Below are 27,965 nucleotides of genomic sequence, written 5' to 3'. Positions count from 1 at the left end.
AAAGTTCTCTTTTATTTTGTACAGCTTTGTCTGCCCCATATCCAAGCTCATCCCTTCTCTAATAATTTTATTTTAAAAAATATGGCAGATGGGATGCCTGGGTGGCTGAGCGGTTGAGCCACTGCCTTTGGCTCAGGTCGTGATCCCTGAGTCCCAGGATCGAGTCCCACGTCGGGCTCCCTGTGTGGAGCCTGCTTCTCCCTCTCCCTGTGTCTTTGCCTCTCTCTGTGTATACCTCTCATGAATAAATAAATAAAATATTTTTAAAAATATGACAGAGAAGTTTTAAGATGTGGGGTTTGACAAGGGGTGAAGACGTTAATGCAGAGAGGTGCTGCCAATACTCAGCTGACAAGGGACCTGGGACACTAACCTTTCCCACTAGGTCCTTGTATTGATCCAAATTTTTTTGAAACTTTATCCTCTAAGATTATTTCTTTATTGGATAGTTTGTTTAAGAGACAGGCAGAGAGCAGGGAGCAGAAGACAGAGACACAGGCTCCTCAAGCACACTCTGTCCCAAGGGCAGAGCCTGCCAGGGGCGGGATCTCAGGATGCTGAGACCATGACCTGAGCCACAACCCAGAGTCAGATGCTAAGTGACTGAGCTGCAGGTGTCAAGCCCCGAGTTCCTGCTGTGGGCACTCCTGCCCCGCCTGCCCCCCCCCCAGCCACTGAGCTCGGGCTTTGGTCTGTGGTCCAACTCCCAGGTGGTCTGGAGGCTACAGTGCAGGCTGCACGTCCCCTCTGTCCCACCTCAGGCTGAAAGGGCCTCAGCCCTGAGAAGGAATCGGATCTGCCCGACCACCCCCAGCCGGAGGGAGCTGCTGGAGCAGGAGGTAGAAGAACTGGTGCCTGCCTTGCTGCGCTTGGACAATCTGTCCCTATTTGAATTTCTAAATGTGGTCGAGGAGTATGGCACCCCTGAAGAGGTGCTGGACCTGCTGTTTGCAAAGTGAGCTCCCTGACCCTCCACAGCCCAGGGGGATGGGATACCTACTGGTTGGGAGTCTTGGGGAATGTGGTTGAACTTCCCGGCCCCTCGGGCTGCTCCTCCGACTGGAGTAGAGTCACACAGGGCCTAGTTGGGTCCTGTAGGGCAGCCCCCGGGGCCCGGCCTGTGGCAGGTCGGCTAGAGGGGCTGTGCTTGTGCTCAGCAGTCATCGTTCTCTCCCCATGACGAAGCGTGTGCCGCCTCCCCACCGTCACCAGGGTCTTGAGCTGGCCTGTTTTGCCATTGAAAGGGAGTCCATCTGGGGTCTGTATCCTGGGGCATTTGGAGTAGGGGTCCCCGGGGACACCTGGGCACCCAGGCCCACTTGGATATCGGCCAGGGCCTGGCTGGAGCCCTTTCATTCCTCAATCATTCAGAAAGTGCCAGCAGGTGCAGGTACTTCTCCAGGAGCTGCCCGTGGCCCCACGCACAGAGCGGACAGCCCCCCAGGGCTCCGGACTAGTCGGAGGTCAGAGGGTGACACCAGCTATGAGGAGAGGTCGGGTCCCCAGGATGATTCATGTGATGCCCCCCGCCCTCCTCTAGATATCGATGCATCGTAGCTTCCTGCAAGAAGGAAGGAATCTGGGACCAGTGGGAAATGTGAGTGAGCTCTGGCTCATGCAGGGGAGCCTTCCGTCTCCAGGAGGGCGGGCCACGAGGGGGCTGTGGGTCAGAGGGGCTGCTGGAGCCTCACCACACACATCTGCAATTCCTGTGACAGGGTAAAGGTCTGAGGCCCCTTCAGGAAAACAGCAAAGGAGAGCCGTGGGTGGGGTGCGGGCTTTGTGGGAGAGCACTGGGACGCCAAAGGGACCTCCTCCATGCCCATTCCCCCAACCCTCTGTCTGCCCCACACCTGGGACCCAGAGCAGAGGGTGTGGGGTGCATCGCACTCACCAATCGGGTGGCACCTGGTCCCGGGTGCACAGCAGGTGCTCAGGAGAGCCAGTGAGGGCTCAGGGACCAGACGGCCCCCGCCCGTGGGAGATTAGAGTCAGTGGAAGGACACCCCCTGGGGGCCCCTCGTGAGTGAGGCTGGGCAGACCCACAGGAGGGAAGGTTCCCCGGGAAAGACAGTGATGGTCACACCGCTGGTCATGGGCTCCCACGCACAGAGGCTTCGTGCCAGCCCCTCCTCAGTGAGCAGGGCTGTGGCAGGTAAGACCGTCAGGTGGCAGGTGGACAAGGAGCAGCACTGGCCTCCAACAGGCCCGCACGGGAGGCCGAGGGCCCTGGTTCCTGCAGGGCTTCCCCGGGACACCTCTGTGTGAGGAGCCCTGTCTTCTGACGCCTCTGCCCACCTGTCCCTCCCCAGCGCCATGACCTCCTTCCTGACCATCTGGCTGGACTACTATGAGGAGGACTTCCACGATGCCCCAGAATTTCCTGCCCTGACAAAGCTGCTGAAATTCACAGGGCAGTACCAGTGCCAGGCTCAGTGCTCGACTGTCGTGCGGAGCGTTACCTTTGGCGTTTCATAAACCTGCATCAAGCGGAGTTTGAGGGTGGAGGTGAGGAGGACTGGGGTGGCCGAGTTGGGGACAGGGTGGGCCACACAGATCAAGCCTCCATGCTGCTGGGCCAGGAGCACTGGGTAGGCTCACACCCCATCCCCACGGGCTGCAGTCTGGGGAGACCTCCCAGGGCTTCTGCACTCACACACGCTGAGCGGTGGTAAGAGTGTCCTTGATTTGGGAGGGATGTGGAAAGTCCGTCCTGGTGATGATAATTTGTCTTCTTGGGTCTACAGCTTCGGCCCCGGAGCAACACCCTAACCCACCTCAGGAGCCCACCCCAGCTCCGACTGTGGGGCCTGTGGCACCTTCAGGGCCTGAGGTGACCGAGCCACTCCTGGCTGCTGGAGGTGAGGGCTTGGCCCAAGCTGAGATGCCAGCTGCTGAGTCCAAGTCAATGTACATGGTTTTGGCACCTATGATTCCCCACCCCGATGAGGAGCCACCTGCACCCTCAGCCACCCGGTGGAGGAGTAGGCCCTGGCGCCTGCAGTCAGGGTCCCCAAAGTGCCAGGGCCGCCACCTGCCTCTGGAGCAACTGGCTTTGACCCCTGAGCAACCCCCTGAACCACCTCAGGAGCCACCTCAGCTCCTACCGCAGGGCTCGTGATAGCTGCAGCCCAACAGAGGCTTCCCTCCCCGTCATTGCACTGTTTCCATATTTTGTTTTTCTTTAACCTCTATACTGGCTTATGAATTTTATTTGTAATAAAAGATAAGTTAACGGCAGAAAATTTACTCTGATGCTTTTAAATTATACATCGTGGTACTTTAGGTCCATTCACAGTGTCACAGGCCCCAGAGCCCAGGGCACTAGGGGACACAGCCCAAGATCTGGTGCTCCCCCCAGGACAGGCAGAGGTTGGGAGGGCACAGGAAAGCAAGGACGCTCCTACCACTGGGCGGCCCTGAGCTGGTCGGATCGGCGCCCCCCATCCCCAGAGCATCCAGGCCCCTGCGGCCTGGGAGCTGTGGTAGTTACTGCGGGAGCTGACTCCAGGGCTGGATAGCTGGCCGCCATCAGTGTGGCTGTTCCTCCTCGTGTCCCCTGTGCCTGGGACTGAGCAGGGGCCTCACTGGATAAACAGCACCCACTGAGCCTGGCACCTGGCAGGGGGCGGGGCAGCTCCCCCAGCAGCACACACCTGAGAATCAGCACAGCAGGCTCCTACCCCAGAAGACCAGCTGGAAGGACAGGGGAAGCCAAGTATTGACCAAGCAGCACTGGAAAGTTCTAGGGGAAGTTGAGGGATTTACACTATATAGAATCAGAGGACACTCCCCCCTTGTTTTTTCTTTTCTGTTTGTTTCTGTTGTTTCCCCACCCCCTTTTTTTATTCTTTTTTCTTTTTTCTTTTTTTTTCTCTTCTGCTCCTTTTTCCAGTATAATTTGTTTTTGTGCACTCCACACTGAGCAAAATGACTAGAAGGAACAACTCACCTCAAAAGAAAGAATCAGAAACAGCCCTCTCTCCCACAGAGTTACAAACTCTGGATTACAATTCAATGTCAGAAACCAAATACAGAAGCACTATTATAAAGCTACTGGTGACTCTAGAAAAAAAGCATAAAGGACTCAAATTAATAAAATCATGAATGAGAAAAGAGAGATCACCACCAACACCAAGGAAATACAAACGATTTTAAAAACTTATTATGAGCAGCTATATGCCAATAAATTATGCAATCTAGAAGAAACAGATACATTTCTGGAAAACCACAAATTACCAAAACTAGAACAGAAAGAAATAGAAAACCGGAACAGGCTGATAACCCGGGAGGAAACTGAAGTAGTCATCATCAGAAACCTCCCAAGACACAAAAAAGTCCCGGGCCAGATGGCTTCCCTGGGGAATGCTATCAAACGTTGAAAGAAGAAACTGTACCTATTCTACTAAAGCTGTTCTGAAAGATAGAAAGAAATGGAATACTTCCAAACTCGTTCTATGAGGCCAGCATCACCTTAAGTCCAAAAGCAAACAGAGACCCCACCAAAAAGGAGAATTACAGACCAATGTCCCCGATGAACACGGATGCAAACATTCTCAACAAGATATGAGCCAATAGGATCCAACGGTACATTGAGAAGTTACTCACCGTGACCAGGTGGCATTTATCCCTGGGACGCAAGGCTGGTTCAACACTCGGCAAACACTCCATGTGACTGATCAGATCTGCAAGAGAAAAAACAAGAACCAGATGATCCTCTCAATAGATCCAGAGAAAGCTTTTGACAAAATACGGCATCCATTCCTGATCCAAACGCTTCAGAGTATAGAAATAGAGGGAACATTCCTCAGCATCTTCAAAGCCGTCTACGAAAAGCCCACAGCAAATTATCATTCCCAAGGGGGAAACGCTGGCAGCCTTTCCACGAAGAAGATCAGGAACGAGACAGGGATGTCCACTCTCACCACTGCTATTCAACATAACACTAGTCGTCGTAGCCTCAGCAATCAGGCAACAAAAAGAACTAAAAGGCATTCAAGTCGGCCTAGAAGAAGTCAAACTCTCCCTCTTCGCAGATGACATGATACCGGACACCTAGAAAACCCAAAAGACTCCACTCCAAGACTGCTAGAACTCATACAGCAAATTCGGCAGTGTGGCAGGGTACAAAATCAATGCCCAGAAGTCAGTGGCCTTTCTAGACGCTAACGATGAGACTGAAGAAAGAGAAATCAAGGAGTCGACCCCATTTACGATGGCACCCAAAAGCATGAGCTACCTAGGAATAAACCTAATGAAAGAGGTAAAGGATCTCAACCCGAAAAACGACAGAACACGTCTGAAAGAGACTGAGGAAGACACAGAGATGGAAAACTATTCCATGCTCATGGATCCGAAGAATCAATATTGAGAAAATGTCAATGTGACCCAGGGCAATTTACACAATTAACGCAATCCCTATCAAAAATACCACAGACTCTCTTCAGGGAGCTGGAACAGATCATCTGAAGATTTGTGTGGAATCAGAAAGGATCCCGAATGGCCACGGGAATAGTAGCCAAGAAAACCACAGCGGGGGGCCGCACAATGCCGGATTTCGGGTTGCGCTGCAAAGCTGTGCTCACCAAGACAGTGTGCTACAGACACAAAAACAGACACAGCCACCAATGGAACAGAAGAGGAATCCAGAAGTGGACCCTCAACTCGATGGTCAAGACCATATATTCGACCAAGCAGGAGAGACCATCCACTGGAAAAAAGACAAGTCTCCTCCATAAACGCCACTGGGAACGCTGGACAGCCACATGCAGAGGAGGGAAACTGGACCACTGTCTCACACCAGACACAAAGATAAACTCAAAATGGATGAAAGATCTAAATGTGAGGTGAGATTCCATCAAAACCCTGGGGGAGAACACAGGCAACGCCCTTCCCGAACTTGGCCACAGCAACTTCTTGCAAGATACACCCATGAAGGCCAGAGAAACAAAAGCAAAGATGAACTATTGGGACTTCATCAGGATGAGGAGCTTCCGGACAGCCAAAGAGACACTCAACAAAACCAACAGACCATCTCCAGAATGGGAGAAGCTACTTGCAAATGACCCGTCGGATAAAGGGCCAGCATCCAAGATCTCTAAAGAACCTATTCAACTCCACAGCAGAGAAACCAACAATCCAATCCAGAAATGGGCAAAAGACATGAACCGAAATGGCAAGAGCAAGACATAGACGTGGCCGACAAGCCCATGAGAAAATGCTCCGCATCACTGTATTTCCATCAGGGAAATACAGATCAAAACCACAATGAGATCCCACCTCACACGGGTGAGAATGGGCAACATTGGCCAGACAGGAAACAACAAATGTTGGACAGGATGCGCTGAAAGGGGAACCCTCCTGCACTGTTGGTGGGAATGTGACCTGGTGCAGCCACTCTGGGAAACTGTGGAGGGTCCTCAAAGAGTTAACAATGGATCTGCCTTATGACCCAGCATTTGCACTGCTGGGGATTTACCCCAAAGATACAGATGCAATGAAACACCGGGACACCTGCACCCCGATGTTTCCAGCAGCAATGTCCACAAGAGCCAAACTGGGGAAGGAGCCTCGGTGTCCACCGAAAGATGAATGGAAAAAGATGTGGTCTCTGGATACAATGGAATATTCCTCAGCCATTAGAAACGACAAATAACCATCATTTGCTTCGACGTGGATGGAACTGGAGGGTATGATGCTGAGTGAAGTGAGTCAATCAGAGAAGGACAAACATTATATGGTCTCATTCATTTGGGGAATATAAAAGATAGTGAAAGGAAATAAAGGGAAAAGAGAATATGATTGGGAAATATCAGAGAGGGAGACAGAACATGAGAGACTCCTAACTCTGGGAAACGAACAAGGGGTGGTGAAAAGGGAGGTAGGCGGGCGGTGACAGGGTGACGGGCACTGAGGGGGGCACTTGATGGGTTGAGCACTGGGTGTTATGCTATATGTTGGCAAATTGAACTCCAACAAAAAATAAATTAATTAAAAATAAGTAAGATCTAACTGTTGGGGTGCCTGGCTGGCTCCGGTGGTGGTGCATGCGATTCTTTGTCTCAGGGTTGTGGCTTCGAGCCCCACCTTGGGTGTGGGGATTACTTAGAAATAAAACTTTAAAAAAATAATAAAGCACTTTTTAGCACATATGAAGAGGATTACCTTTGGTCCTTTAGTTTATGAAAAATGTGGCATAAATATAGGAATGTGAAATGATCTGGTAATATCAAAAGTAAAAATTTTTAAGAAGTTTTAACTTTTACTATAGATCAACACCGAAAAATATTTGAAAAATAAAATCTCTTTTAAAGAAGCTAAATGTTGGTATTCTAGTTTTCTCTTTGTAGATCCAGGTCTGTACTTCCGGGCATGTGGGTTAGAGACTCATCAGGACTCTGAGTCTCCCCTTTCTCCAAAGGCCCCTTCCATACAACTCAGCTCCACTTAGTCCAACTTCGCATCACCATGGTCTGTCTGCCTTAATGCCCTGGCGGTGGCACAATGGTCACCTTCAGCCCCACTTGCCAGGTTTCTCAGAAGGTCATGGCCCTGGTCAGATGGGGTCAGACAGGCACTATCAAAGATATCCAGTAAAGACTTTTGGTGGCCCTCAGCCTTTGTCTCTGCTACTGGAAGCAACCTGGTGCCAGAGAGACAGGCAGCTTTTCTCTTTCAGTCTCCGGAAATCTCTTTGTATTTTGTCTCCAAACTTCTGAATTGAGCTAAGAGTAGGAGAAAAAGTTTATTTTGTGACCACAGTCTATATATTATTATTAAGGTAATTCCTGAGTTATGCATCCTCCAGTCACCTTGGATAGCACCATGGCTGTTCACCACCCCACCCCCACAGACCAGAAAATAGGTTTAGGTATTTTATCCTACTGGAGCCCTATCAGCCATCACTTAAGCTGTTTTGTTTTGTTTAAATAATTAGTGCAAAGTACTTTCCCCCTGAGTGAAATACACATTCTCACAGAGGGGATTTCCCTAGGGATTCCCGTGCTGCGGCCCCAAGGCTTGGAAATGTTTTCCCTCAACCAAAACCAGGACTGAACTTAAACATCAAGGGGAAATACTCCAAGGAGTCCTGAGCTGACCTGTACTCTTTCCAAACTAGCAAAATCCTAAAACCATGGGCTAGAGACCAAGTAAATGAGCACATCCCTGGTTGAAACTGATACATCATTTTTTAAAAATCTCCTCCAATGATTCTATGGGACAGTTAGGGTAGAAACACACTGTCAAGTCATGTGTGAGGATGATGAGCAACCAATTCTATTGTCTGACTAAGGCAATACATGTCCTACTCCCAAGCTCTAGTTGTATTGAACTGTAATTCTGGGAAACCACTTTATTAGAGACCCATCTGGTGGCCCAGCCAGGAATCGCACAGGGTGTCTCCAGGAAGGAAGGGGCCAGTCCTGGGGCCTCTGCTGGTCCTAGGACCCCTAAGATTCATGCACACACTCCCTTCTCAGAGGAGGCCCCGTTCTGGTAGGATTATCTCCACTGACCCATGGATGTGTGTTGGGCAGTTGTGCTGAGATCGAGGGACTTCAGCAAAGGGCTGATAATGTATAATTATATAATCACACAACGAGACTTATTTGGATGGCACGCTGACAGCTTAATTGAATGGAGAGGTCCCTCACAGGATATCTTTCAGTGGCAACAGTATAGGGCCACCACCCAGAAAGCTAGGATAGAAAAGAAACTCCCCAGAGGAGAGGGATTGAGGAAGGGCTTACTTAGTGAGATGATGTCTCACATCGGGATATGGAGTCTCTGAGCCAGGGAATTATGAATGGATGACAGGATCTTAGGGACACCAATATTCATGATTTATCTTATCTACTGTTGGTAGATTCAGGTGGTGATCCACAGGATATGCACAGAAGATATGGCTAAGCTATAAATGGCTTAACCTCTACCAATCTGGGCTATGTTTAAATCCATTCAGTGTGTAAATATTTGAGGTTGGTGACAGTGGTTTTTTGAGTTAAAGGTCTCTGCCTGCTGTGAAAAAATAAACAGAGGTCTGCTATGCAAAGATCATCTTTGGCTCATCCATAAACCTTGACTGATCATTTCAAATGATTTGTCTTTATGTTCATGGATTAGTTTTCCTCTTGATCAAATCCAATGCTAGAACCCTCTTTTTATATAGATTTTTTTTCATTTCAACTATTGTACTTTTCAACTCCAGAATTTTTAACTCCATTTTAAAATCTATCACGATGTATTGAAACTCTTGATTTGGTAAAAATGAATCCTTTCTGGTTTCATTTTTTAGGAGGGAGAGAAGGAAAAGAGGAAGAGAGAATCTTAAGCAGGCTCCACACTAAGCATGGAGCCCATGGAGGGCTCGATCTCATGACTTGAGCCAAAATCAAGAGTCAATTTACCAACTGAGCCACCTAGGCGCTCCCCACCCCCAGGTTTCATTTCTTAGGCATCACTGAAATAGTTCTTTTAAAGGCACTTCCTTAGGAGCATGGTCCTCAGTTTCATTACCAATCCCTGCCCACTCCCATGAACGGTACTTCCTTTCCTTGAGTGACTGCCATCTTCTGTTGTTGAATATTGACATTTCGAATATCACAGATGGTAATTTTGGAAACGGCACTCTTCTGCCTTTTCTAGGTTTGTTTGTTTGTTTACAACTTGTGTGGATGGTGTCACTTGTTTAATGCTTTTCTCAACTTTTTGTAAAGGGTCTTTGTTAGGAGTGGCCTGAAGTCTCTTCTGTTAGCCTAGCGGTCACCTGTGACTGAGAGCGAGCCCCTTAAACGCCGGGAGCCAAGCCACCACGAAGCACTCTGCTGGTCACTGCAGACGCCCCTGCGCTGCGCCCCACAGGGCGCAGGCAGGGAGTTAACTCTGTCTTCCCTTCCCTTGCTGTTGCCCTGGTGCTGAAGGCAAACTCATGTGGTCCTCTCAAGGGTTTTCTAAGAATATGTCCAGCCACGGGCATCAGCATGGCCCTTGGATTGCCTGGCACACAGCAGATTTTCGGTGTCCTTCGTCCCTTGATAATCCCCAGCATCTTCCTTCCCAGGTGTTTCGGTCTGCCTGCCTCTGGCCTCTCTGGTTGGCCCCTTGCCCAGACAGGTGTGGCTAGTATGTTCACTGACATGCTCTTGGCAGTGTCACCCAGGAGCTCCTAAAAGCTCTGAGGCAGTTTGAAACTGCCTCAAACAAATGAAAGACCCTGAGTCAGTGCTTCTTGGAGTCCCCAAGGAGGTCAGAATACACAACCACAATCCTCTGAGAACAATCAGTCTTGCTGGCATGAGCACACTGTCCCAGGAAAGTAGACCACTGTCCTCATGGTGACCACAGAGCTGGGGAGTGTGGCATGGTAGGTGGTTAAGTTAAAATGTCAGACTGTTTTACTGAAATTCAGTACTACCCTTTTCTTTTTTTTCTTTTAAGCCCTTCCCCAGGTTTTGTGTTTTTTAGAAGTCAGAAAAAGTTGATTCCAATAGTTTTTGTCAGCTTGATCATTGCCTTCATGAAGGGATGGTGTGTCGGAGTTACTTACACTAGCATTTTAGGTGACATCATTCAACCTATTTTATTTATTTTATTTAATTTTTAAAGATTTTATTTATTTATGAGAGACAGAGAGACAGAGAGGGAGAGAAATGGGGGTCAGAGACACAGGCAGAGGGAGAAGCAGGCTCCATTCAGGGAACCCAATGTGGGACTCAATCCTGGGTCTCCAGGATCATGCCCTGGGCTGAAGGCAGCGCTAAACCACTGAGCCACCCGGGCTGCCCTATTCAACCTATTTTAATTGTACATTCCTTTTCAAAGGTGATACTAGTAGGTCTCACCTGAGCATTCATACATTTTCAATTTATTTTTTTCCTTTTGTTTAATGTCAAATTTGGAAAACATACGTATACATCTTGTTCAAGTTTTGTGTTCATCAACATATTGTCAAAGATAGATACTTGCTCTTGTTTGTAATAACCAAAGGGTCAGCTTTATAATAAGCATGCAGCTTTATAAAATATCAAGATGTTTCACTCGAGAGCTTTATTAACTTACTTCAGATTGTTCAAAATGTCACACCACAGTGATTAGTTGAAAAAGCATTGTGATCCATTTGCATGAATATGCTTTTGATTTACACATATACTTTGATTTTGTCATAGAATTGCTTTCTGTAATCTATCTCTTAGTCCTCAAAAGGACCTCATAAAGACAATATTATTCTGGTGGAGTTTAGGCTTTAAGTAGGCCACAAAGAGCGTTAATACTAGAGGTTGAGGCAGTAGGGTTCAAAGAAGAGAATCTAGAGAAGGTACAGTATGTTTACAGAGTACGCAGCTTATTTTCATTGGGGTGAAGTAAACTCAGACAAATCATGTAAATTCCCAGAACCAAATTAAATTTTCTAAACGTCTAGAATATTTATTCACATGGTTGTAAAAAGCTCCTAAATTCCAAGGTAAAAAATGATGCTTACTTCAGCTCATGAACTTGAATGTATGACATTGAAGGTAGACCCACTACTCACTAATCAGTCACTTAAACATGCATGCAGCAGCTCATTCTGGATCTCATGTTGCTTGCTTTCTTCTTTATAATTTTATTTAAATTCAATTAACATATAGCATATTATTAATTTCAGGGGTAGAGATCAGTGATTCATCAGGTGCATGTAACACCCAATGCTCATTACATCACGAGCCCTCCTTGATGCCCATCACCCAGTTACCCCATCCCCCCACCCACCTCCCCTCCAGCAGATTCAGTTTGTTTCCTAGAGTTAAGAGTCGCTTATGTTTTTTTCTCCCTCTCTGATTTCTGCTTATTTTATTCTCCCTCCCTTCCCCATTACCCTATTTTGTTTATTAAAATATGAGCAAAGACCTCCAGGAACTTGCAGCGGAGTGGGCAAATAACCGAGGCCCTCCCGGCTGCCCGATGCTCGCACTGCGTAGAGGCGCAGGCAGGTGGAACCCCAGCGCATCAACTGGGAGGAGGACGGGGCCCAGTGACACCCCCCGGGACCGAAGGACTGCACAAAGGACTCGTCGGGAGGAGACTCGCAGCTGTGAGAGAAAGAATTAATAAGATAGATAAACCATTAGCCAGCATTATTAAAAAGAAGAGAGAGAAGACTCAAATTAATAAAATCATGAATGAGAAAGGAGAGATCACTACCAACACCAAGGAAATACAAACGATTTTAAAAACATATTATGAACAGCTCTATGCCAATAAATTAGGAAATCTAGAAGAAATGGACGCATTCCTGGAAAGCCACAAACTACCAAAACTGGAGCAGGAAGAAATAGAAAACCTGAACAGGCCAATAACCAGGGAGGAAATTGAAGCAGTCATCAAAAACCTCCCAAGACACAAAAGTCCAGGGCCAGATGGCTTCCCAGGGGAATTCTATCAAACGTTTAAAGAAGAAAACATACCTATTCTCCTAAAGCTGTTTGGAAAGATAGAAAGAGATGGAGCACTTCCAAATTTGTTCTGAGGCCAGCATCACCTTAATTCCAAAACCAGACAAAGACCCCACCAAAAAGGAGAATTACAGACCAACATCCCTGATGAACATGGATGCTAAAATTCCCAACAAGATACTAGCCAATAGGATCCAACAATAAATTAAGAAAATTATTCACCAAGACCAAGTAGGATTTATCCCCAGGACACAAGGCTGGTTCAACACTCGAAAACAATGTGATTCATCATGTCAGCAAGAGAAAAACCAAGAACCATATGATCCTCTCATTAGATGCAGAGAAAGCATTTGACAAAATACGGCATCCATTCCTGATCAAAACTCTTCAGAGGATAGGGAAAGAGGGAACATTCCTTGACATCTTAAAAGCCATCTACGAAAAGCCCACAGCAAATATCATTCTCAATGGGGAAGCACTGGGAGCCTTTCCCCTAAGATCAGGAACAAGACAGGGATGTCCACTCTCACCACTGCTGTTCAACATAGTACTGGAATTCCAAGCCTCAGCAATCAGACAACAAAAAGACATTAAAGACATTCAAATTGGCAAAGAAGAAGTCAAACTCTCACTCTTCGCCGATGACATGATACTCTACATAGAAAACCCAAAAGCCTCCACCCCAAGGTTGCTAGAACTCATACAGCAATTTGGCAGCATAGCAGGATACAAAATCAATGGCCAGAAATCAGTGGCATTTCTATACACTAACAATGAGACTGAAGAAAGAGAAACTAAGGAGTCAATCCCATTTAAAATTGCACCCAAAAGCATAAGATACCTAGGAATAAACCTAACCAAAGAGGTGAAGGATCTATACCCTAAAAACTATAGAACACTTCTGAAAGAAATTGAGGAAGACACAAAGAGATGGAAAAATATTCCATGCTCATGGATTGGCAGAATTAATATTGTGAAAATGTCAATGTTACCCAGGGCAATTTACACGTTTAATGCAATCCCTATCAAAATACCATGGACTTTCTTCAGAGAGTTAGAACAAATTATTTTAAGATTTGTGTGGAATCAGAAAAGACCCCAAATAGCCAGAGGAATTTTAAGAAAGAAAACCATAGCTTGGGGCATCACAATGCCAGATTTCAGGTTGTACTACAAAGCTGTGGTCATCAAGACAGTGTGGTACTGGCACAGAAACAGACACATAGATCAATGGAACAGAATAGAGAACCCAGAAGTAGACCTTGAACTTTATGGTCAACTAATATTCGATAAAGGAGGAAAGACTATCCACTGGAAGAAAGACAGTCTCTTCAATAAATGGTGCTGGGAACATTGGACAGCCACATGCAGAAGAATGAAACTAGACCACTCTCTTTCACCATACACAAAGATAAACTCAAAATGGATGAAAGATCTAAATGTGAGGCAAGAGTCCATCAAACTCATAGAAGAGAACACAGGCAACACCCTTTTTGAACTCAGCCACAGTAACTTCTTGCAAGATACATCCACAAAGGCAAAAGAAACAAAAGCAAAAATGAACTATTATAGGGACGTCATCAAGATAAGAAGCTTTTGCACAGGAAAGGATACAGTCAACAAAACTAAAAGACAACCTACAGAATGGGAGAAGATATTTGCAAAGGACGTATCAGATAAAGGGCTAGTTTCCAAGATCTATAAAGAACTTATTAAACTCAACACCAAAGAAACAAACGATCCAATCATGAAATGGGCAAAAGACATGAGAAATCTCACAGAGGAAGACATAGACATGGCCAACATGCACATGAGAAAATGCTCTGCATCACTTGCCATCAGGGAAATACAAATCAAAACCACAATGAGATACCACCTCACACCAGTGAGAATTGGGAACATTAACAAGGCAGGAAACCACAAATGTTGGAGAGGATGCGGAGAAAAGGGAACCCTCTTACATTATTGGTGGGAATGTGAACTGGTGCAGCCACTCTGGAAAACTGTGTGGAGGTTCCTCAAAGAGTTAAAAATAGACCTGCCCTATGACCCAGCAATTGCACTGTTGGCGATTTACCCCAAAGATTCAGATGCAATGAAACGCCGGGACACCTGCACCCCAATGTTTATAGTGGCAATGTCTACAATAGCCAAACTGTGGAAGGAGCCTCAGTGTCCATCGAAAGATGAATGGATAAAGATGTGGTTTATGTATACAATGGACTATTACTCAGCCATTAGAAATGACAAATACCCACCATTTGCTTCAACATGGATGGAACTGGAAGGTATTAAGTCAATCGGAGAAGGACAAACGTTGTATGTTCTCATTCATTTGGGGAATATAAGTAATAGTGAAAGGGAATAGAAGGGAAGGGAGAAGAAATGTGTGGGAAATATCAGAAAGGGAGATAAAACATAAAGACTCCTAACTCTGGGAAACGAACTAGGGGTGATGGAAGGGGAGGAGGGTGGGGGGTGAGGGTGAACGGGTGACGGGCACTGAGGGGGGCACTTGATGGGATGAGCACTGGGTGTTATTCTGTGTGTTGGTAAATTGAACACCAATAAAAAATCAATTTATTATTTTTTTAAAAAAGGCCAAAGAACTTATGGATACTTATTCTGACTTGTGTATTCTGCACAGAAGAATAAAAAATCTTCCTTCTCTTTCCTCCTTAGATTCTTTATCACACTCAGATCTCTTACCAGCAGCAGACAGCTTCTGAGATGCCTCTGTTGACCCTTGAGGATGAAATAGAGGCCAATCTCTTGACCCTACAGAGGTCTAGCTGTAGGGTCAGATGTTCTCTTAATGAACCAACTAGTTATGGGCAACTCAGAGTACAAATTAGTGGGAACTTGGTACTAAAAAAGGGGGGGGGCCTCCCAGACACTTGCAATATAAGTGTATAATATAAGAAATTATATTTCTTACAGTGTAAGAAAAGGTTTATAATGAAAATAAGAACTGCCTTGCAGAGAAAAAAGACCAATAAGCTATACACATTAACAGCCCTGGTCCCATAGTTCAAGCCACAAGGGAATTTTCTAAACATTTAATCTGGACTCCAATATCCAAATAGGTAATATATAAACAGTTATACTTAGCTATGTGTTCTAAACAAGATTGCAATAATGAAATATGGAAACCACTATGGAAATGAATAGTTTAAGACATACCTTAAACATTAAAGAGAAATACACAGAAATTTATTAGTAAAAGACTATATTCACAATAAAAATGTAAACTAAACAGAATAAGTAAATATCCAGGACCAAAGGAATAAGTAAATGCTTACTATCTAAAAACAAATTTTCTAGTAGAATATCTACCAAGACAGGGGTGCTTGGCTGGCTCAGTCAGTTAAGCATCAGATTCTTGATTCTTGATTTCAGCTCATGTCATGGTCTTATGGTCCTGGGATCAAGTCTCACATCAGCTCTGTGCTCAGAGGGGTGTCTGCTGGAGATTCTCTCTCCCTCCCCTTCTGCCCCTGCATGTTCGCTTTCTCTCAAATAAACAAATAAATCTTTAGATAATGATAATAATAATATAAAAAGAATATCCACCAAGAAAATCAAGGAATAATCTTTTCTATCCTGGATGCACAGGCCACTTTTAAATATTATTTGCATTAGATTCTCTAGAGAGAGAAATTCATTTTCCTTCTGCCCAGGAAGGACTCAATTCAAATGTGTTTTCTCATCCTTTCTTAGGAATGCATATAGTTACAAGTGAAAGCAAAGGAAGAGATAAGTTCCTGTAAAGAACAAAATAAGTATTATAGCAATTTCTCAAAGAAATAAAATGAATTATGAATTCAATGAATTATCAGTAAGGTGCTCAAAAAAGATAATTATCTGTCAGAATTCTAAAGTTAATGAAAAGTCCTTTAAAAACAGAATTAAATACATTTTCATTTAAGAACAAATATAATGCTTTCTACAGAAAAGCATTATCTTCAGATAAATGATAGTGATCCCAGGTGCAGGAAGCCTAAAGAATCAGGAAAGGAGAAAGAAAACAAAAAAAAGCAAATTTCAGGTAATTAAAAAATAAGCAAGTAGTGTACAGCAATGCTAATTTTATAAAAAGTCACATATGGCATATAAACACATACACGCACTAATATATATAACTTTTTTAAATTTTTTATTTATTCATGATAGTCACAGAGAGAGAGAGAGAGAGGGAGAGAGAGAGAGGCAGAGACACAGGCAGAGAGAGAAGCAGGCTCCATGCACCGGGAGCCCGAAGTGGGATTCGATCCCGGGTCTCCAGGATCGCGCCCCGGGCCAAAGGCAGGTGCCAAACCACTGCGCCACCCAGGGATCCCCGCACTAATATATATATAGGCAGAGCTAACTAATGGAGAAAATATATTATATATACAGAGAGAGATAAATTATATTATATACGTAATTTATATATTTAAATACATATATATATATACTTAGTTTATACGTTTAAATACATATATTTATATATTTAAATACATATATTTAAATAAACTAATACACTAGTATCATAGTACACAAGCCATAAAGGTAAAAATTAGTTAAAGCCCAAAGACACATAAAATACTAGTTCATTCTTGACATTAGTCTTTAGTAAGTCAAGGTTGTAAGTTTTCCTTTTTGAATATTACTTTATTTTTTTAAATTAATTTTTATTGGTGTTCAATTTACCAAAATACAGAAAAACACCCAGTGCTCATCCCGTCAAGTGTCCACCTCAGTGCCCGTCACCCATTCCCCTCCAACACTCGCCCTCCTCCCCTTCCATCACCCCTAGTTCGTTTCCCCCAGTTAGGAGTCTTCATGTTCTGTCTCCCTTCCTGATATTTCCCAACATTTCTTTTCCCTTCCTTTATATTCCCTTTCACTATTATTTATATTCCCCAAATGAATGAGGACATACACTGTTTGTCCTTCTCCGATTGACTTATTTCACTCAGCATAATACCCTCCAGTTCCATCCACATTGAAGCAAATGGTGGGTATTTGTCGTTTCTAATTGCTGAGTAATATTCCATTGTATACATAAACCACATCTTCTTTATCCATTCATCTTTCGATGGACACCGAGGCTCCTTCCACAGTTTGGCTATTGTGGCCATTGCTGATAGAAACATCGGGGTGCAGGTGTCCCGGCGTTTCATTGCATCTGAATCTTTGGGGTAAATCGCCAACAGTGCAATTGCTGGGTCGTAGGGCAGGTCTATTTTTAACTCTTTGAGGAACCTCCACACAGTTTTCCAGAGTGGCTGCACCAGTTCACATTCCCACCAACAGTGTAAGAGTGTTCCCTTTTCTCCGCATCTTCTCCAACATTTGTGGTTTCCTGCCTTGTTAATGTTCCCAATTCTCACTGGTGTGAGGTGGTATCTATTGTGGTTTTGATTTGTATTTCCCTGATGGCAAGTGATGCCGAGCATTTTCTCATGTGCATGTTGGCCATGTCCATGTCTTCCTCTGTGAGATTTCTCTTCATGTCTTTTGCCCATTTCATGATTGGATCGTTTGTTTCTTTGGTGTTGAGTTTAATAAGTTCTTTATAGATCTTGGAAACTAGCCCTTTATCTGATACGTCCTTTGCAAATATCTTCTCCCATTCTGTAGGTTGTCTTTTAGTTGTGTTGACTGTATCCTTTGCTGCGCAGAAGCCTCTTATCTTTTTTTAATTTTTTTTTTTATTTATTTATGATAGTCACAGAGAGAGAGAGGCAGAGACACAGGCAGAGGGAGAAGCAGGCTCCATGCACCGGGAGCCCGATGTGGGATTCGATCCCGGGTCTCCAGGATCGCGCCCTGGGCCAAAGGCAGGCGCCAAACCGCTGCGCCACCCAGGGATCCCGTCTTGATGAAGTCCCTATAATAGTTCATTTTTGCTTTTGTTTCTTTTGCCTTCGTGGATGTATCTTGCAAGAAGTTACTGTGGCTGAGTTCAAAAAGGGTGTTGCCTGTGTTCTCTTCTATGAGTTTGATGGACTCTTGTCTCACATTTAGATCTCTCATCTATTTTGAGTTTATCTTTGTGTATGGTGAAAGAGAGTGGTCCAGTTTCATTCTTCTTCATTGGTCTGTAATTCTGCATGTGGCTGTCCAATGTTCCCAGCACCATTTATTGAAGAGACTGTCTTTCTTCCAGTGGATAGTCTTTCCTCCTTTATCGAATATTAGTTGACCATAAAGTTCAAGGTCTACTTCTGGGTTCTCTATTCTGTTCCATTGATCTATGTGTCTGTTTCTGTGCCAGTACCACACTGTCTTGATGACCACAGCTTTGTAGTACAACCTGAAATCTGGCATTGTGATGCCCCAAGCTATGGTTTTCTTTCTTAAAATTCCTCTGGCTATTTGGGGTCTTTTCTGATTCCACACAAATCTTAAAATAATTTGTTCTAACTCTCTGAAGAAAGTCCATGGTATTTTGATAGGGATTGCATTAAACGTGTAAATTGCCCTGGGTAACATTGACATTTTCACAATATTAATTCTGCCAATCCATGAGCATGGAATATTTTTCCATCTCTTTGTGTCTTCCTCAATTTCTTTCAGAAGTGTTCTATAGTTTTTAGGGTATAGATCCTTCACCTCTTTGGTTAGGTTTATTCCTAGGTATCTTATGCTTTTGGGCGCAATTGTAAATGGGATTGACTCCTTAGTTTCTCTTTCTTCAGTCTCATTATTAGTGTATAGAAATGCCACTGATTTCTGGGCATTGATTTTGTATCCTGCCACGCTACCAAATTGCTGTATGAGTTCTAGCAACCTTGGGGTGGAGGCTTTTGGGTATTCTATGTAAAGTATCATGTCATCGGCGGAGATGGTAGAGTTTGACTTCTTCTTTGCCAATTTGAATGTCTTTAATGTCTTTTTGTTGTCTGATTGCTGAGGCGAGGACTTCCAGAACTATGTTGAACAAGAGTGGTGAGAGTGGACATCCCTGTCTTATTCCTGATCTTAGGGGAAAGGCTCCCAGTGCTTCCCCATTGAGAATGATATTTGCTGTGGGCTTTTTGTAAATGGCTTTTAAGATGTCGAGGAAAGTTCCCTCTATCCCAACACTCTGAAGGGTTTTGATCAGGAATGGATGCCGTATTTTGTCAAATGCTTTCTCTGCATCTAATGAGAGGATCATATGGTTCTTGGTTTTTCTCTTGCTGACATGATGAATCACATTGATGGTTTTACGAGTGTTGAACCAACCTTGTGTCCCGGGGATAAATCCTACTTGGTCATGTTGAAAAATTTTCTTAATGTGTTGTTGGATCCTATTGGCTAGTATCTTGTTCAGAATTTTTGCATCCATGTTCATCAGGGATATTGGTCTGTAATTCTCCTTTTTGGTGGGGTCTTTGTCTGGTTTTGGAATTAAAGTGATGCTGGCCTCATAGAACGAATTTGGAAGTGCTCCATCTCTTTCTATCTTTCCAAACAGCTTTAGGAGAATAGGTATGATTTCTTCTTTAAACGTTTGATAGAATTCCCCTGGGAAGCCATCTGGCCCTGGACTCTTGTGTCTTGGGAGGTTTTTGATGACTGCTTCAATTTCCTCCCTGGTTATTGGCCTGTTCAGGTTTTCTATTTCTTCCTGCTCCAGTTTTGGATAGTTTGTGGCTTTCCAGAAATGCGTCCATTTCTTCTAGATTTCCTAATTTATTGGTGTAGAGCTGTTCATAATATGTTTTTAAAATCGTTTGTATTTCCTTGGTGTTGGTAGTGATCTCTCCTTTCTCATTCATGATTTTATTAATTTGAGTCTTCTCTCTCTTCTTTTTAATAAGGTTGGCTAATGGTTTATCTATCTTATTAATTCTTTCAAAGAACCAACTCCTGGTTCTGTTGATCTGTTCCACAGTTCTTCTGGTCTCGATATCATTTAGTTCTGCTCGAATTTTAATTAACTGTCTTCTTCTGCTGGGGGTGGGGTCTATTTGTTGCTTTTTCTCTAGTTCCTTTATGTGTAAGGTGAGCTTTTGAATTTGAGTTCTTTCCAGTTTTTGAATGGATGCTTGTATTGTGATGTATTTCCCCCTCAGGACTGCTTTTGCTGCATCCCAAAGATTTTGAACGGTTGTATCTTCATTCTCATTAGTTTCCATGAATCCTTTTAATTCTTTCTTAATTTCCTGGTTGACCTTTTCATCTTTTAGCAGGATGGTCCTTAACCTCCACGTGTTTGTGGTCCTTCCAAACTTCTTGTTGTGATTAAGTTCTTTTTTTTTTTTTTAATTTTTATTTATTTATGATAGTCATACAGAGAGAAAGAGAGAGGCAGAGACACAGGCAGAGGGAGAAACAGGCTCCATGCACCGGGAGCCCGACGTGGGATTCGATCCCGGGTCTCCAGGATCGCGCCCTGGGCCAAAGGCAGGCGCCAAACCGCTGCGCCACCCAGGGATCCCGTGATTAAGTTCTAATTTCAAGGCATTATGGTCTGAGAATATACAGGGGACTATCCCGATCGTTTGGTATCGGTTCAGACCCGATTTGTGACCCAGTATGTGGTCTATTCTGGAGAAAGTTCCATGTGCACTTGAGAAGAATGTGTATTCAGTTGAGTTTGGATGTAAAGTTCTGTAGATATCTGTGAAATCCATCTGGTCCAGTGTATCATTTAAAGCTCTCATTTCTTTGGAGATGTTGTGCTTAGAAGACCTATCGAGGGTAGAAAGAGCTAGATTGAAGTCACCAAGTATAAGTGTATTATTATCAAAGTATTTCTTCAGTTTGGTTATTAATTGGTTTAAATATTTGGCAGCTCCCACATTCAGGGCATATATATTGAGGATTGTTAAGTCCTCTTGTTGGATAGATCCTTTGAGTATGAGATAGTGTCCCTCTTCATCTCTCACGATAGTCTTCGGGGTAAATTTTAATTTATCTGATATAAGGATGGCAACCCCTGCTTTCTTTTGAGGACCATTTGAATGGTAAATGGTTCTCCAACCTTTTATTTTCAGGTTGTAGGTGTCCTTCTGTCTAAAATGAGTCTCTTGTAGACAGCAAATAGATCGGTCCTGCTTTTTTATCCAGTCTGAAACCCTGCACCTTTTGATGGGGTCATTAAGCCCGTTCACATTCAGAGTTACTATTGAGAGATATGAGTTTAGTGTCATCACATCTATTCAGTCCTTGTTTTTGTGGATTGTTCCACTGAACTTCTTCTTAAAGGGGAATTTTAAGAGTCCCCCTTCAAATTTCTTGCAGAGCTGGTTTGGAGGTTACATATTCTTTCAGTTCCTGCCTGTCTTGGAAGCTCTTTATCTCTCCTTCCATTTTGAATGAAAGCCTTGCTGGATAAAGTATTCTTGGTTGCATGTTCTTTTCATTTAGGACCCTGAATATATCCTGCCAGCCCTTTCTGGCCTGCCAGGTCTCTTTGGAGAGGTCTGCTGTTACCCTAATATTCCTCCCCATAAAAGTCAGGGACTTTTTTTCTCTTGCTGCTTTAGGGATCTTCTCCTTATCTTTGGATGTGCAAGCTTCACTATTAAATGTCGAGGTGTTGAACGGTTTTTGTTGATTTTAGGGGGGGATCTCTCTATTTCCTGGATCTGAATGCCTGTTTCCCTTCCCAGATTAGGAAAGTTTTCAGCAATGACTTGTTCAAATACATATTCAGGCCCTCCGGCCCTTTTGGCGCCCTCGGGAACCCCAATTAAACGTAGGTTTTTCTTCCTCAGGCTGTCGTGTATTTCCCTTAATCTCTCTTCATGGTCTTTTAATTGCCTGTCTCTTTTTTCCTCAGTTTCCCTCTTTGCCATCAACTTGTCTTCTATGTCACTCACTCGTTCTTCCACCTCGTTAACCCTCGTCGTTAGGACGTCTAGTCTGGATTGCATCTCATTTAATTGATTTTTAATTTCTGCCTGATTAGATCTAAATTCTGCAGTCATGAAGTCTCTCGAGTCCTTTATGCTTTTTTCTACAGTCACCAGTAGCTGTATAATAGTGCTTCTGAACTGGCTTCATGACATTGAATTGTAGTCCAGATTTTGTCACTCTGTGGGAGAGAGGACTGTTTCTGATTCTTTCTTTTGAAGTGAGTTTTTCCTTCCAGTCATTTTGCTCAGTGCCAGAGTGGCCAAGAACAAGTTGTATTGGGAAAAGGAGAAAAAGAGAGAAGATAAGGAAGAAAAGAAAAAGAAAAGAAAAAAAGGAAAAAAGAAAGAAAAAAAAGAGAAGAAAAGCAAAAAAGGGGGGAGAAGCAACAGAAATCGAAAAACAAAAAACAAGGGGGAGTATCTTCTGGTTGTGTATACTGTAAATCCCTCGACTTCCCTTGGAACTTTCCAGTGCTGCTTGGTCAATTGTTTTTCCCCCTGTCCGTCTAGCTGGTCTTCTGGGGCAGGGGTCTGCTGTGCTGATTCTCAGGTGTGAGAACTTGGGGGAGCTGCTCAGCGCCCTGCCTGGTGCAGGGCGCAGTGAAGGTTGTTTAACCTGTTCATCCTGTGAGGACACAGTGAGGCTCAGTGGGGGTTGTTTACCCCGTGAGGCCCCAGGAGGAACAGCCACAGTGGCGGGGCCAGCTCTGAAGTCCTGGAGTCAGCACCCGCAGTAACTGCGGAGCTCTCAGCTCCGCAGGGGCCTGGATGCTCCCGCGGGGGGCCGCTGATCTGCTCAGCTCAGGGCCACCCGGCTGCAGGAGTGTCCTTGCTGTCCTGGGCCCTCCTGGCCTCTGCCTGTCCCGGGGGGGAGCGCCGGTTCCTGGGCTGTGTCCCCGGCACCCTGTGCTCCCGGGTCCAGCCGTGTGTGCTGCAGCCCTTTAGGGAGCTCGGCCGCGGGGTGTGGGCGCTCTCCCCGGGGCGCAGCTCCTGTTAGTACCCCCGGGAGCCGGAGCGCATCCCCACCCTCCTGGGGTCCTGCTCCACCTCCCTGCGAGCGCCATTCTGCCCAGGAAGGTTGGGGAAGCTCCTGCTCCTCCGGGCCGGGCTCTCCTGTCCTGGGGGCTCTCGCCGCGGCCCTAGCCCGGCTCCTCGCCCCCACCCCCCCACTCGGAGGCCTTTTTTCTCTTGTTTATTCATGAGAGACACAGAGAGACACAGGCAGAGGGAGAAGCAGGCTCCCTGTGGAGAGCCTGATGAGAACTCAATCCCAGGACCCTGGGATCACGACCTGAGCCAAAAGCAGATGCTCAACCACTGAGCCACCCAGGTGCCCCTCTCTTACTGCGTTTAAGGTCTCTTTAATCCTTAATGTTCACAGTTTCTCTCTGTTAGAGCTAGCTGTGGATTTCTTGTTTCTGTGAGATTTCATAATGTGTCCTGATTCTGAGGATTAACGTGTTTTATCATTTCTGGAACAAATTCAGTTATTATCACTTGAATATTTTCTCTTCCTTATTTTCTCTAGTTTCTGCATCTTATACTTTTACCAGACATATGTTGCACTCTTTAAAAAAAAAAATTTTTTTTTTTTTGGAGTTCAATTTGCCAACATACAGCATAACACCCGGTGCTCATCCCATCAAGTGCCCCCCTCAGATGTTGCACTCTTAAATTCTATTTTACATTCTTCTTAACCTTACTTTCACATTAAATGGGTTTGATCACCAAATTCCAATGTGTGCGTTTGTGTGTGGGGTGGTTTCCCCATACCACCAAGCAGTTCTTCAACATCAACTGGGTATGCGACCATTCAACTCCATTCTGACACTCCTCACCTAGAGATAGCTTCAGATTCCACACATTAAGGGTTCAGTACCACAAGACTGCCCCCCACTTCAGATACCAGTCACAGCCTGGTTGACTTGTGATTCTGACTGACTATGAATCAGAGGTTCCCAGGGCCCCTTCCTTGGGTGGGACTGATTTGATAGAGCTGGTCATAGAACTCAGAGAAACTTAGATTACTGGTGTATTATAAAAGGATATAATTCAAGAACAGCCAGATGGAAGATATGCACAGGGCAAGTTATGTGGCAAGAGAAACGGGGCTTCCACGACCTCTCTGGCAGGCCACTCTCCCAGCACCGGCCATGTCTACCAACCCAGAAGCTTTCTCAGTGCTATCCTTTGGGGGTTTTATGGAAGCCTCATTAGGTAAGCATGATTGATTAAATCGTCGGCCATTGGTGATTCATTCAAACCTCCAGCCCCTCTCCCTTCCTCAGAGGTCAGGGGGTGGGACTAGAAGTTCCCACCCTTTATTCTTGGTCGGTTCCCCCGACAACCAGCCCCATCCTTAGGTGCTATCCAAGTCACCTCACTACCATAAACGCAGTTGTGGTGGTAGTGGGAAGGGGCTTGTTATAAGTAATAAGAAACTCAGTAACCTTTATGGCTCTGAGGTGATTTCAGGAACTGAGAACAAGAGACCAAGTGTTATGACAAAGGATGCTCCCCTTGCTCTTATTGCTCAGAAAATTCCCAGGGTATCGGGAGCTATGAGCCAGGAGCTGTGGACAAGGGCCAAATAAATGAGAAATATATTTTGGTCATCTGAATGGCCAAATATATATTTCATATAAATAAAAATATCACAGATTGTTTCCTTCTTTCATCTCTTTGTGCTGTCTCTTGATAATTCCCTCACATCATCCTTTCTCTCTTCAGTGCCATCTAATGTCAAGTTCATCTTGTTCACTGACATTATTATTTCAATGATCATATTTTTCAAGCTGCTATTAGAAAATGGTGTCCAGGGACACCTGGGTGGCTCAGCAGTTGAGCGCCTGCCTTTGGCCCAGGGCATGATCCCGGAGTCCTGGTCCCATGATCGATTTCACTTTGGACTCCCTGCATGCAGCCTGCTTCTCTGCCTCTCTCTCTCTCTCTCTCTCTGTCTCTCATGAATCAATAAATAAAATCTTAAAAAAAGAAAATAGTGTCCAATCTGAAGTGTATACTACCCACTGAGTTTACTTCAATGACTCTATTTTTCATTCTGGTGTTGGTTTTGTTGTTTGTTTGTTTTGGCATCTGTTCTGCAGTATCTTGTGCTTTTTAACAGAATTTCAAGTTTTTGTTCTATGCCTTTAATTACATGACATTATTGGTGAAGTGTTTGTGTAAATATGCCCTTCTTTATACCTGCTGACCATCCCTCACACGGATTGTTTGCTCATATGTTTTCTAATTTTGGATTGTGAGTTCCCCTTCAGCAGGGCTTTCCTTGTGACTTGGACTATGGTGGTGTTACTACAGAGTGAAGACTTTGTATCTAACACCTCAGAGGTACACTGACCTAAAAACAGTTTAATTTTTGGATGTGGATTTCTGTATCACATAGTTCACATTTTGGACTCAAAACAGGGGCAAGAGGTAGGCACAGAATTCTTTTTTTTTTAATATTTTATTTATTTACCCATGAGAGACACACACACATGCAGAGAGAGAGAGAGAGAGAGAGAGAGAGAGAGAGAGAGGCAGTGAAGCAGGCAAAGGAAGAAGCAGGTTCCCTGCAGGGAGCCCGACACAGGACTCAATCCCAGGATGCCAGGATCACCCTCCGAGACTAAGACAGATGCTCAGCTCTTGAGCCACCCTGGCATTCCAGGCACACGATTTTAATATCTCAGGAGAAATTTTTCTTTTTAAACTCAGATCTCAGTAGGAGGCCGTGCCATTTCTTTGTGATAACAGTTGTTTTAGATCCATATAGAAAAGCAGCAAAACCTAAGCTCCTAGCACTTAACAAATTTAACAATCTGCACCCCAACTGATCCTAGAATGCCATGAACATCACCTCAAGTGCTTATCTCTCCTTCTTTTCTTCAACTGGACATTTCCTGTTCATTATCTAGGATTGGCTGCACGATAATTTGCCTGAATCCTTATTTACGTGCATTAAAGTTGTCTCACATATTTCTCTAACTCTCATAAAAAATATCACCACGAATAGGCCTACAGGTATTGAGAATTGTGGGTATTGTTTCGTATCTTCCTGGTGTATGAATTTTTTTTTCAGCAGCATTCATCAACATCAGAAAGTCAAATTGTTGGAATCTCTCATACTGGGGATTTAACGCCCAGGAAAGGAGAATAAAAAGATCTGGCAAGAGAGCATAGACTATGGTAAGAATAGCAATGAAATTATGAATCCTAGATTCTGAAGTGGGTGAGGAGAGAAAACAAGATAACAGGAATCAGAATTAATAAGAAGAAAGTAAGAGTCAATGGTTGTAGGCCCCAGTGAAGGAGGAACTTCAGTGATTACAGTGTAAGTTCAGGAAGTAGTAGTCAGAAAATGCAATGTATGAGTACATGATTTCAGGGGAGGGATAATTCTTGGGTCCTGGAAAAGACCAGGTAGGCGACAAGCAGCTGAAGTTGAATGGATGGGTGGATATTATTGATAAAGAAATCAAAGGAGAAGCCAAAGCATTGAATCTACATGGACACTATGGATCCGATGGGATCATCTACATGGACACTGACATCACTCAAGATGAAGGACTCAAGGGGTCCCTGGGTTGCTCAGTGTATTGAGCATCTGCCTTTGCTCCAGATCATGATCCTGGAGTCCTGGTATCTAGCCTCATGTCAGACTCCACAACTAGTGGGAAATCTGCTTCTACTTCTCCCTCTGCCCCTACCCCAGCTTGTTTCTCTCTCTCTCTCTCTCTCTCTCTCTCTCTCTCTCTCTGGCTCTCTCAAGTAAATAAATATTTTGATGATGGACTCTAAGACGTTTAGATTATCGCTACTTTTTTTCCAGAAAAAAAAAAAAGAAGCATATCTAGATCTGGAGTGTCAGGGAAATGGTTAGTAGCAAAGTTTCTATGGAATTAGAGACTTTCAGATGAGGAAGAGGAATAATGGTTTGAAGGAGTCAGAAGAAACAAGGAAAATACTCTACATCCCCACCTCGAAGAAGAACGGTACAGTTTGGCAGGAACGGTCCCTCTTTAAGATATATACAAAGGAAGCAGTATTTTCATGGAAAATCCAGGTTACAGTTCAAGCCAGGAGATTCAAGACAGGAAATCAAGAAACCGTCTGAGGAAACAGGAAGTTTTCCAGGCATGCAGCTGGACCTCTTAAGGAATGCAATGGATGGTTGGGTGAAGTACGCAAGGATATGGATATTGGGCCAAGGAAGCACAAGCAGAATATGATGGGGATAAGAGTACAGGACAGAATACAGGACCAAAGGGGCTGATGATTTGGGTGATGGTCAAAAAACCCAAGAATAATAAGCAGAGAGAACTGCTACATCAGACAAGGGGAAGGGCAAGGACACAAGAAAAAAAAAGGGGGGGGGCATCTGCATGCAGTTGGGCATCTCAGGTAGTGAGCGAGGAAGGAAGCCCAAATGTAGGTACTGAGCACTCGGGAGCTGTTGGCTTCAGTCCTATTTCTGGCTCCAGGGGAGGGTCAGGCAACACACCAAGGAACCCCGGGAACCAAGAAGAAAGCTACACCGTCAAGTCCTGTTCCAAAGCATCCCCACAAGATCCTGTCCGGAAACATGGGGGAGGCTCAGCTGACAGTACTCAGTGCATTCTAGGTGGAGGAGGCTGAGCAGCCCTGGGATCAGCGTGGGGGGGGTTCTGTCACAGGCTGTGCGTGGAGGGGGCTG

The 27,965-nt window shown here is 44.6% G+C and overlaps 1 protein-coding gene and 1 long non-coding RNA gene across 5 annotated transcripts in view; one reads left to right on the top strand and one right to left on the bottom strand.

The window, feature by feature from the left end:
* Positions 1 to 27,965, bottom strand: part of LOC140599791 (adenylate cyclase type 1-like) — a 220,285-nt gene that overhangs the window by 55,031 nt on the left and 137,289 nt on the right. For all 4 annotated transcript variants that reach the window (XM_072765001.1, XM_072764995.1, XM_072764997.1 and 1 more), the window contains one exon: positions 4,609 to 4,685. Coding sequence is in view for 2 of the 4 variants with exons in the window: in XM_072764997.1 (XP_072621098.1) it covers positions 4,649 to 4,685 (37 nt within the window). In the remaining 2 variants the exon portion in view is untranslated. The remainder of the gene's footprint in view (positions 1 to 4,608; positions 4,686 to 27,965) is intronic.
* On the top strand, positions 412 to 3,245 carry LOC140599797 (uncharacterized). Its single transcript, XR_012002793.1, has 3 exons — positions 412 to 955; positions 2,313 to 2,508; positions 2,748 to 3,245. It is a non-coding gene; the product is annotated as an uncharacterized lncRNA (long non-coding RNA).

The sequence above is a fragment of the Vulpes vulpes genome, chromosome 7, assembly GCF_048418805.1.
Source record: "Vulpes vulpes isolate BD-2025 chromosome 7, VulVul3, whole genome shotgun sequence".
In the NCBI taxonomy this organism is placed as follows: domain Eukaryota; kingdom Metazoa; phylum Chordata; class Mammalia; order Carnivora; family Canidae; genus Vulpes; species Vulpes vulpes.
This window is presented reverse-complemented; position numbering and strand designations above follow the sequence as displayed.